Source organism: Kryptolebias marmoratus, linkage group LG8 (assembly GCF_001649575.2).
Source record: "Kryptolebias marmoratus isolate JLee-2015 linkage group LG8, ASM164957v2, whole genome shotgun sequence".
Lineage (NCBI taxonomy): Eukaryota > Metazoa > Chordata > Actinopteri > Cyprinodontiformes > Rivulidae > Kryptolebias > Kryptolebias marmoratus.
Window position 1 is genome coordinate 21437483 of NC_051437.1, and position 12025 is coordinate 21449507.

Consider the following 12025-nt stretch of genomic DNA (forward strand, 5'->3'; position numbering starts at 1 on the left):
GCATGTTTCAGATTTTGTAATGCTAAATTCTCTTAGTAAAAATGAAACCTTTTTTCTGCTTTTTTGTTTTACTTTACCACTGATCTGACTGCATGACTCCCTGTTATGTCTTTTAATGGTTCAAACTTAAATGTCAGTAACACTACAAGAAGTAGGGCTGTAAAACTGCAATGACAAAGAGTAAACTTTCTACAAGTAAGCTTTTCTGCTTCCCTCACTCATCAGCTTTTAGTTGACTCAGGCACTTCCTTAGTACATGTAGTTTCAGGTTTTCTGTTGTTTTATGTCACATTTTTGTTATTTATAGCTAATATTATGAGAAGCAGTGAAGCACAATAATGTTCGGATGATAAGAAAAACAAAGTTTCTTAAAGGTCATTCTTAAAAGGTCACTTTAGGAATTAAAGTTAAGACATATCACAGTAATTACTTCTTAATAATTCTGTTAGTTCTGTCTAGTACATGAGTTATGATTTGGACTTGTAATGACAGTGTATCATGTTGTGTCGTAGAACCTCTGAGGTTGTATTTAAACCTGCAAGAACAGAAATTTGTTTGTCTTAAATCCTGATACTTAACATGTTTTAATTAAAAACAGCTTTACTATAAAAACTGTCTATATTTTAGAACTTGTCGTAGTTAAAACCTTGATCTAGTTCACCTTTTTTTGAGTTTTTCATCTTATTTGATGGAAGCCTTCTCCTTCCGACCACAGAAAGCGAGGAGTTCCGCTCTACCAACAGGTGGCTACCTGAATTCAAATACCGGTGACAGCCCTAAACATTTATCACTTTATCTTGGCATTTTTGCAAATTTTCCTTGTACATATATAACCTGTGTGGTCTTGTGGCAAACTGTGCACGAATCGTTTGTAAGAGGAGATGGATTTTACCCAAAACCAGTGACCCCAGTTTGAATTAATTTGCATGTGTTTGATAGAGACTCCATTCTGTTTGGTGTTTTAAAAATACATCTAGAATTAATGTGACAAACCACTTTAAAAACACAAAACAACAAACATTATTGTATTAAAGTAGCAGTAAGTTTTAATTTTCCATTTTAAGAATTAAGAAGAAATGGGACTGAGTGAAATAATGCATTGCTATGAAATCCATTTTTTTATTTATTATGAAATAATCTATATAACAGGATCTATGTAGTTGTTTTTTTTTTACAGTGCATTAAGAAAATTGTTATCAAAAATCTGTATTTGGGAGGAGAGTTATTGGAAATATAAATACTGTCTAAATTGCTTTCAAGTTCTGAAAATAATTTAGACTACTACATGTCAAAACAATGGCAGAAATGATCAGGAAATATGTTTTTTTTTAATATACAAAATGAAGCACATAATATGAACTGAAAGCCCCAAGATTTAAATGAATAGCCATAATTGTGCTTTAATTCATTTGGTGTTGTGTAACTACAAGAATTATTGACATTGTATATTTTCATCATCCTCTGCATTATCACAGTAATCCAGAGGACACAAATCAAACACTGAGTCTGGAGCTTCTTGTTTGAATTACTGACATTTTTGCAGCCACTCAACTTTAAGGTGACAGTAAAGCAAAAATTAATTCAGTTAGCTGCAATGTCCAACAAATGTCACAAGATGTCAGTATATCCTACACACTGTAACTTTGAAAGGACAAAGTGAAATCACGTTTCAGTGAAACTCATAGGGATGAACTTTACTTTTTATTGAAATTAAGTCAGGATTTCAAAATTCTGCTGAGTTGACCAAAGAAAGAATCTTGACAGTGTTTGATGTTGTTTACGTGAGTTATTTCTGACAGAAGCAATAAACTTGTTTGTTTGTGGTGTGCTTGCTGAACTTTGTGCAGGAGCACTAACGATTCTTTTGCATACTGATTTGTGAAAACTAATCCAACCATTATAGGTATGTATTTATCAAATGTCATGCTGTCTCTCGTGTGTGGAAATGACGACAGGATCTAAATCGTCAGCACTTTGTCACAACTTCATATAAACAGAGTTAAGTCCCAGCAGAATCCACATCAGACGAGGAGACTCGCAACAATGAAACTGTTTCTTGCTTCTCTTGTTCTGCTGGAAAGTTTTCTACAAGCTTCAACACGATATACTGCTCCAACCTCAGAGTTTAACCTGGATGGGGATTATTTGATCGGTGGACTTTTTGACATTCATTACGTCACTGGACAAGTTCAGCATGACAGACCAGAAGCCCTTGACTGCTCCAGGTGAGTTTTATGATGAATCAGTGATGAAAAGGTTTCATGCCTAAAGAAAAAACTAATTAAGAAAAGAAAATATTTGCTCAGCATAAATGTGATTCCTTTATGTTGAACAAATATGCATTAGACATAACATTCTGAAAGCTGACAGTTAAAGTGAGAAACCAAGCTCACCTTCTTCACCTTTGTGTTATTGACATAGACTTTAATTTGAACTGTCCACCAACTCTAACATCTGGACAGAACAATCCTTCTTTACACTGCCCAAACCCCCATAAAGCAGCTTCAGCAAACATTTTCAAACGTTCTGACTGGTCAAAGTTGTTTTGATATAGCAAAACAGGGTCTTATTCAATATGTGTGGGTGGTCATAATGTTATGGCTGATCATTGTAGTTGTGTTTAGTTGATGGAAAGATCTTTGGCTATTTGAGCAGATGCAAGGGTTTACTTGAACACTTGCTTTATAATAATTTTCTTTTGCAACATCCATATCTGTAAATTGTTGATTTGGTTTTAACAGGTAAAGCACTGCAATAAACCTGTAGTTCTGGAAGTTGCAGAGTTTTTTTGATCTCTTTCTGCTGTCATGTCTTTTTGCCCTCAGTCAACCCTTCAGCATCTCAAATTATCGGAGGTTTCAGTTGATGAGATTTGCCATAGAGGAAATCAATAACTCCACCAGTCTGCTTCCTAATGTATCTCTTGGCTATGAGATGTTTGACCACTGCTCAGACACACTTAGCTTCCCAGGTGTTTTCAAACTCCTCTCAGTCAGCGGCTTGATCCATCCTTGGGCTGAACCATACAAGTACCTGTCCAAAATGATCTCAGTGGTCGGTCCTTTCACAAGCACTCAGGCTCTGACTGTAGCCCCGTTTTTCATGGCAGATCTCATTCCCATGGTAAGTTTTATTGGATCATATACAGTAAAATAAAGAGTCTTATATGCCATTCACCTACACTGTTTATCTCAACACAATGCAATGCTCTTTTTTGGTAAACCTATGGTTAGATACCAACTAGTCTTATGGGATCTCAATTCAAAGAGACCACATCCCACAAACCAAAGGCTCAAACAATCTATTGCAAATGTCCTGTTACAAAACACCCTTGATCACTCTGAGGCTCTTTGTTTGTTCCATTATTGGTCAGTCCTGTTTTGCTGACAAAAGAGGAATTTGCTCGACATTCTCCAAATGGTCATTATCTTATGGCTAATTAAAAAGTGATATCCTTTTTTTACCTGTTATTTTCATTGTCGCTGATTAAAATGAACTTCTCTGTTACTCTTCTTTAACAGGTCAACTATGGCTCTTCAACTTCAGCGTTTTCCAAAAAAGCTAAATTTCCATCTTTCTTGCGAACAGTACATCCCAACAATGACGTCATTGAAGTGATTTTTACCATTGTAAAACACTTCAACTGGCGCTGGGTTGCCTTCCTTTACAGCGATAACGACTATGGCATCGATGGCCTGGAACTGTTCATAGAAAGAATCAGGAACACTGAGATATGCCTGGCTTACACCAGAGAGCTCGCTGTAGACACAAATTATTCTCAGATGTTCAAAGACATAGAAAGGCAGAGAATACATGTCATTATAGTTTTTGCTGCTGAGATGGCTGCTGAACCTATTATTGAGTCAGCTATTCAGCTGAATATCACCAACAAAGTGTGGATAGCAAATGACGCATGGTCTTTGAACAAACGCCTCCCAAAGATGAAGGGGATCAACAATATTGGAACTGTGCTCGGGGTGGCTCAGCCAGTCGTAACCATACCCAATTTCAGTGATTTCATTTATTCTTCCATAAGACAAGTTGAGTGTGAAGAGGGTGAACAGCAGATGTTTTGTAATCAAGTTTGCAAATGTAATGAATGGAGCACAGAGGACGTCGTTGAGGCTGATCCATCATTCTCTTTTCCTGTTTACTCTGCTGTATATGCCATTGCTCATGCCTTGCACAATACCTTACAATGTGGAGCAACCAGATGTAAGAATATTACAGTGTACCCTAACAAAGTAAGTATGCAGGTTAGAGGTTTTGTTTTTGTTTTTTTTAATCTATCCATGTTATGTCAGTGATGCCATTTGTTTTTTGAAGGCCAACCTCTTAGTCTGTTTTAAGCACATTCTCTTTCACTTCTAGGATTTTATATTGCTAACAAAACCAATCACCTGATTTTCATAAGGCTCTAAAATTGCTTAAAAATAACCTCAGATGAAGAACATGAGCTATGCTGAATCAGTAAACTTAAACAAAATGCACTCTTACTGAGTTTGTGAGAGATGCTGTCAGTCCAACACCTTTGATGAAATGTTTGTCAGCAAGTGTGTTCATATCTGTAAAAACAAAAATTAAGTGAGTTTCCCTCACACAGTGTTTGTTAGTATGATGCCCAGGAGAAAATACATCATCTATGATCTTAAATTCAAAAATGGCTGCTCTACATACAGCAAAAAGTTATAAAAACCATTTTCAAACAATTCAAAGTCTATTTAGTAAACTTTTTTTGAGAATGGGAAAACATTTGAAAACATTTAAAATGATCTTATTCTGACAACACTTGTGGTAATATTTTTGTAAATTTTATGTGTCCATATCAGATTCTAGCAGAGCTACAGAAGACCAACTTTACATTGTTAAACCGAACTATTCAATTTGATAAAAATGGTGACCTCAAGTTCGGATCGTACTCTGTCATTTTCTGGAACGACAGTGGTGATGCACAGCAGGTTGGCTTTTTTAAATTTTACCCAACAGTCAATTTCTACATCAACACCTCAAGTATTCTCTGGTACAAAAATGGAGAGGTAAGTGTTTGTTTGTTTTTATTTCCTTATTGCTGTAATAAAATATACTAAGTTCTTTTTAATCAAGTTTATAGTTATAAAAATGGTTTGTTTTGCTTTTCTTTTACCCCAAGACTCCATGTCACTGAACTGGTGTAAAAATGTACCATTGTTACATATTTTCCACTCGTTATTGAAGCATGCAACTATGAACCCTTAAAAATCAGAGGTATCACAGAGCCAGGACACACAAATATGCAGCCCTAAACTGAGATCTCAGGTGCATTTCTGGGGGAAATTTCAAATTTCAATAACCAAACTCCACTAATTACAATAAATTAGGTTAAAATCAGGAAAGGGAAATCATGTTCTCTCTGGAGACAGAGGTAATAAAAATGGTTGTTGGAGGATCCAGCTGCAGATTAAAGGTGACAAAGGTAGACAAAAAAAATCTAAATTTCTAAATGTAAAAAAAAAAATCTAAGAAAACAAAAAGGCAGAGCAATTTGAAATAATAGTAAACATACCATGCTAACAATGGAAAGACACATTGAGGTTCTGTAAAATCTAAACTTGGAAACTTTATGTTAGCATGTCTAACAAAAGCATTTAAACATCTTGAATGTTATAAAAATCAGAATTTTTGCTACTGTTTTTGCTTACTGATGGTTTTTTTTGTTGCTGACTATGCAGGTGCCAACTTCATTATGTTCCCCAGAATGTTCTGAGGGATTTGCAAGAAAGCAAAATGAAATCCACAGGTGCTGCTTCACTTGTGAAATCTGCCCAAATGGAACCTACATCAATGCTACAGGTACAAAAATCATGAGTCAGGGTTGCTGTGATAGGTTTACAGTAGGTTCAAAGAATCTATGAGTGTTTTTATTCATGTTTATGTCATCAATCCGGGTTTTCTTAACTGTGTCAGGTAGCTTTAACCAGAGATGAATTTTAATTTGATAGTGTGTTTCCCTTTTACCAGAAGATCCCTACAGCTGTATTGAGTGTAAGGAGACAGAGTGGTCTGCAGAAGGAAGCACATCATGCAGTCTGCGGCTGGTGGAGTTCATCCCATTCACAGACAGTGGAGCCTTAGTGATCATGGTCGGGGCCTGCCTTTTAGTGGGGCAGACTCTGGCTGTGTCTGTTCTCTTTGCCATCAACTACAACACACCTGTTGTCAGATCTGCTGGAGGACCCATGTGCTTCCTGATTTTAGCCTGCCTCAGTCTGTGTAGTCTCTGTGTGTTCTTTTACTTTGGTGAGCCCACAGCTGCCTCCTGCATCTTTAGATACTTCCCATTCTTTTTGTTCTACACTGTTTGTCTGGCGTGTTTTGTTGTGCGCTCTTTTCAGATTGTTTGCATTTTCAAAATAGCTGCCAAATTCCCCAAACTCCAAAGCTGGTGGACACAATATCATGGACAATGGCTGCTCATCACTGGAGCATTTGCTATTCAGGCCATTGTTCTTATTATTAGCTTTTGTTATGATCCTCCCAGACCCTACAACGAAACATCATGGTACCCAGAACAAACCGTACTTTTCTGTTATTTGAATCTTAAAGCAACAGCTTGTACTTTCACTGTACTTATATTATTGGGTTGTCTTTGCTTTATTTTCTCCTACATGGGCAAAGACCTGCCAAAAAATTACAATGAGGCCAAAGCGATCACTTTCTGTTTGCTAATTCTGGTCCTCACCTGGATCATTTTCTCCACTGTGTACTTGCTTTATCATGGAAAGTTAATCCAAACCTTTAATGCTCTGGCAATTCTCTCCAGCTTGTACTCGTATCTATTTTGGTATTTTATGCCAAAATGTTACATCATCCTATTTCAACCCCAGAAAAACACACAGCAGTACTTTCAAGGTCTCATTCAGAACTATACCAAAACCTTTAGCCAGTAGCTGCCTTACCTTAAGGAAGTCACTTATTCATGGACTTCATGCACACTTAAAGCAACACTATAAATAAATAGCTGTAAATTTATGTAATTTTTCACAAGATCTTGCTTTTAGATGTCTGTAGTGAAAGTGACACTAAGGTCTAGCATCAGAGTTTATCAATTAAACAAGTTGAGATTGTTTTGTGAAGCCTAGACATAAAGGGAAGTCCAACAAAATAACTGATTACTTGTTTTGGTATCTTTCATGTAAACCTGTTCTATAACAACAATAATTATTAACTGAAAATTAAAACGCTTGAAATAAACTGTGTGTTCTTTTGTCTGTACTGTTAACAAAATACCTCTTGAATCCCTGAACAGACTTTAATGAAACTTTCAAAAACCAATCAATGGGTTGATGTACACAAGTCTGGTCTCAAGCCAGTTTAAGAAAAACTCTGGCAAAACTCTGGCATGAAAGACGGCGGGCGATATGCATTACTTCAATGAATGCTAGACCTTCAATATTTTGTGGGTTTGTTTTTTTATCATACAGCTGCAAAGATTAATATTACCACACGATGGCGCCACAGTAACAATCAAAGTCTGACAATAAAGAATATTTTCCACTCCACCTGTTTATTATACCCTGCATAGCCGCTTTAAAAATAATAATAAACACAAAGTGACATTAGCTCTGACAACAACAACTGAAAACCTTCTGTATGAAGGATAGAGTGTTTTGGTGATACAGGGTTTGAGGCTACATAATAAAATCAACAGTATAGTTACTTTATGTTTTAAAAAACAAAAGAAAACAAAAAAACTTTTGTCACTGAAGTGTGAAGGGATGATACAGTCTGCTCCTGAACTCTTTCAAAATGTGTGTGCTCCTTAAAAACGTATCTTTATGGTTAAATATTTAGTTTGAGCTGCCTAATACAAAGATACACATAGTCATAAAACTGTAGACATCCCTGGAAAAGGGATGTCTGAACTTAAGGTTCCTCTGCTGGGTTTAGAGGTTTGCAGAGACAAAGAAATACTGCCTTTACAGTGATTTTATTTCCTTAAAGTTTTCATTTATCACATTTGACGTATTCTACTAGTCTTTAAATGATATGTATACTCAGTGTAGGGATGTAAAAACCAGGCTGAGGTTTTTATCTCCATCTGAAGGCTTCACGCCGTGGCGCGCAGGGGGCTCTGCTGCGCCCCCACCGTGCCAAACGGAAAGAGTCCTGCCTCAGGGGGTCTGCTGGGTAAATTGCCATTTTGTTGTGGCTTTTCAGCTTCCAGGCAAGGAAAAAAACAGGAGGATGGACCGTGAAACTAGGAACGAATTGGTAAAAATAAAGTGCCACTTAGCGTGGCATATGGCGCTGTGTGGGAGCGGAACGCTGACACCAACAAATTGACAATTTCATACCAATTTCAGCTGCTTCCGCCACACACGATGTCATGTAGGCCACTGTAACACCTGAGAGATGGGGGGATTTATTGGTAAAAAGTATTAAATACTTTGGATGTTTCAAATCAATACATATAAAAATGCAAAAGTTTTTTTTTTTTTGGTTTGTTTGTTTGTTTTTTTAAGTTTTCAGAACAAATAACCTCCCCTGACAGGTTCTGTTGTAAAGTAGAGATTTTTCTCATTTGGTTTTGTTTTGTTCTTTTGCTGATGAAGCAGGTATTTTGTTTTGGAAAATACAGAGCGAGGAGAATCGGAGGAACGCCCCGCCGGCTTTTCACTTGTAGCTTTCAATTTTCCACTTTGCTCAGATAAAGGAGAAACCCTGGGAAAAGCTTGACCAGCAACTGGGCCATCCCTTTGAGCCCAAAATAAAAACCCAACGCCGTTTATGTTTGGAGGCCATATGGAGAATTAGACAGACATTTGAACTTTGAGTTCAAAGCTGCTGTTCTTTGTCAATCCCCTGTCTCCCAATGAAACGTGACGTTCGAACCACATATCTTGTTGTAACCAAACCACGCCACTATCATGGGTTTTCTTATTTTCATCTCAAATCAAACCTTGCTCACGCCTGTTGTTTTACGCAAGACCAGAGACACGGTACAGAAAGAAAAGGCTGCTTGTTTTTTTCTCATTCAAATCTCTCTCAGAGTCCTCCAGAATAAATGGCAGATGTTTTGCAATTCAAGGCGCATCAATGCCCATGCGCTTTTTTAGCCCCGAACAATGGCGCGCTCCCTTTTGTCAGGCTCCTATGTCTTTCAGCTCAAAGCCCAAACAAAAGGCTTCATCCTCCAGCGAGTTATAAAGTTACTTTCCAGTCAGTTCATTTCGGCTCTTGAGAAAACCTTAAGCGATGTTAATGTGCGCCTCTGCTCCTTTCACGCGCTCACCCCGGCACACACAGGCAAACAGCGCTCATTGTGTTCCCAAACCAAAGTTAGAGGTCCTTAAATAACCCCCAGGACCAGTCTATAGAAATTCATGATGCTATTTCTGTTTGATCTTTGGATCACAGCTTCGTCAGCGCGTCCGTCGCGTGGCTTTTCATGGAATCCTGTCAATATTTTTATTTTTTTTCTCTCCCCCAGCAGACACCTGTCAACATACCTGTTCCTTTCCGTACTGTGGCCTTGTTGCACACAATGAGGGTTTTGGTCACACCAGCGCAGCGGCTGAATGGAAGGCGGTGCGTCAATTTGATCCGCTCTCGGTGAGCCAAATTATGGCCCAGTGGCTTGAAAACATACTTGGACCTATAGCCAAAAAACAACTTTTATAACATACCGAATATTTCCGCTTAGGCTGTTTGCAGAATGCATCACTTTAACTTTTTTGGTTTTGTTTTGCTCTGTAAAGTCAAAAAAGTGCATCACGGCTGCGCTATACAAGCATTTATTGCAAGATTAAACAGTTTGGATCTTTCTTCATGTTGTGAATTCAGCCCTACTCCTCTGTATTTATTAGTCTATTTTATTATGTATGCTGTTCGCCTACCCATTGGTTTGCAAATGCATCATTTTACCCTCAGACGAAAAATAGTTTATTGCAGTAACTGCATAATTGCCTCACTAATTGTTGTTAACAAGTTCTCCAATAGTCCAATTATTACAGCTGCATTGTCGGGTCTCCTCCGGCGGGGATCCATGACAAAGGTCTGATTGGGTTAATGAATGACCTAAAGCTGAAAGTGAAAGTGAGAGGGGGAAAAAAGGCCTTTCTCCTCTTTTTTTTTTTTTTACTTGTTATGTATTGGGACTTGCATTAGTGCGTCGCAAGTGTCTTGCTGCGCTATTCTCATGGGTAGATGATGGCCTCACAAGTTATGACGGAGCTGAGGTGCTCCATTCCTTTGCAGTAGAGCACGCGTTAGCAGCCCCCCGTGCTTTTACTTCGCCACTCTCTGTTCTTTGATCCCATGCAAAGAGAACTGGCAACACTAATTGAAATTATAGCGCGTAATCAGCGGTGAAATCTCTCCTCAGCGGCGCAGAATAACAAGACAAGCGACTTCACGCTGAAATCAACCCTCCACGGTTCTCTGATAAAAAACAGGCGTGAAAACGCAGATAATGTGGCGCAGTGATGGGACAAAAGACACCAGAGAAACCACTTACACCAGAGCATCACGAACAGATTTCATACCGATTAAATGCTCCTGCTTTTAGTGACGCAAACTTGGCAGGCAATTTTACGCAATTAGTGTTTCCAAACAAGCCTGACAGGAAACTAATTGCGTAAAACTGTCGATTTATATACCTTTAGAGTTATGAGTGGGGTTTTCCTATGTGATGCCATTGAGTTTAGTCATATTTAAACATTGGTTATAGAAGTATAGAAGTATTTTGCTGCAGTAGTAACATGGTGCCTATATGTGTTTCATTCTGAATAAACAGCTCGTTTTTAAGGCTACTGTTGTAGCAAAGCAGACAGAAATAAAAGATCAATGGCCAGGCTATAAAATGGGTTCTTTTCATGCGCCCTCTCACTTGGCTGAGCAGAAATATACCTCCCCTTTCCGCTGGGTCGGGAGCTGTTTTATGACAACCGTTGTGTGGCTTTCAGGCAAGAAGAAACTGACAACATCAAATCAGGTGTGCTTTAACACGCACAGTCTAAAAAACCTACTTTGGAGATGCTCACCAACCCGGTTGGTGAGCATCTCCAAGCACTAAGCGCTTTACAGAGCATTTTACTTTAAAGTGTATCATAAAAGCCTTTCACTCAAGTCGATCTTAGAAATTTAAATATGGAGTGGTTTTTAATCTTTTTAAGTGTCTGTGTGTGAGCACAAGATGCGCAGAGGACTGCAAGGAGCCCAAAGTCCACGCATTGTTTCAGCTGGTTTGACTTTCCCAAGACTTAACTCTTTTGAGGGAGCAGTGTGGAAAATCGGGAGGCGAGGGTCTAAGAACAAGGGGGCGTCCCGCGATTCTCCTCGGTGCCTCTCTGAGCCTGGCACCGAGACAAAAAGTGGTGACGCACAAAAGCCAAGGAATCCTAAAAGTATCTTTAAAGATATTAAAACTTAACGTTTTTCTTATTCTTATCGCCACTAAATTTAGCTTGTTTTCTGATCGCGCTGTTTTTTGTTGCACAGATTGTTTTGAAAATTAAAAAAGTATATTTTGGTTGATTATCAGAATTTGCAGCTGCAAAAAAAAGTTTGACTATCTGCGGCCACCAGAAAATCGAAATTTGTTGGGAACATGAAGGGAATTACCACGGTGCTGCCTTGAACCAGGTGGCGTGAAACCCACATATAAAAGATTAAATCACAGGAGTCAACAGTTCCTTCCCTGTACAAGAAACCGAACCTTTGTGGATATTTTATTATTTTTACGCTTTTTTAGTTTTTGCGCCCCACACGTCGACTGTAAGGTGAAGAAATACCCACCATGCTGAGGACTGCAAGTTGTGACAATGAGATTTGTTGTTCTTTTGTAATAAACCATCACCAAAAAGCAAATGCGAAAGGATGTGTTATTTCTTATTCTGTAGAACACATAAAACCTTTGTTTTACATCATGTGTCCTGTTAGATGGTGGGGACCTTAAAGTAGTATTGTTTAAATAGGTTTAGGTAACGGGTTTCAAAAAACAAACATCCAGCAGTCATTTAAAACGTGTGTTTTATCAAATTGTGAG

The 12025-nt window shown here is 38.2% G+C and overlaps 1 protein-coding gene across 1 annotated transcript; it reads left to right on the plus strand.

The window, feature by feature from the left end:
• The first annotated feature begins 1918 nt into the window (after positions 1-1918).
• LOC108236771 (taste receptor type 1 member 1-like) lies at positions 1919-7182 on the plus strand. The gene is given in 7 exon segments (XM_017417658.2): positions 1919-1943; positions 1946-2225; positions 2826-3123; positions 3522-4244; positions 4830-5036; positions 5709-5829; positions 5998-7182. Coding segments are annotated over 7 exon segments (2583 nt in total). The 3' UTR covers positions 6927-7182.
• The last annotated feature ends 4843 nt before the right edge of the window (positions 7183-12025 follow it).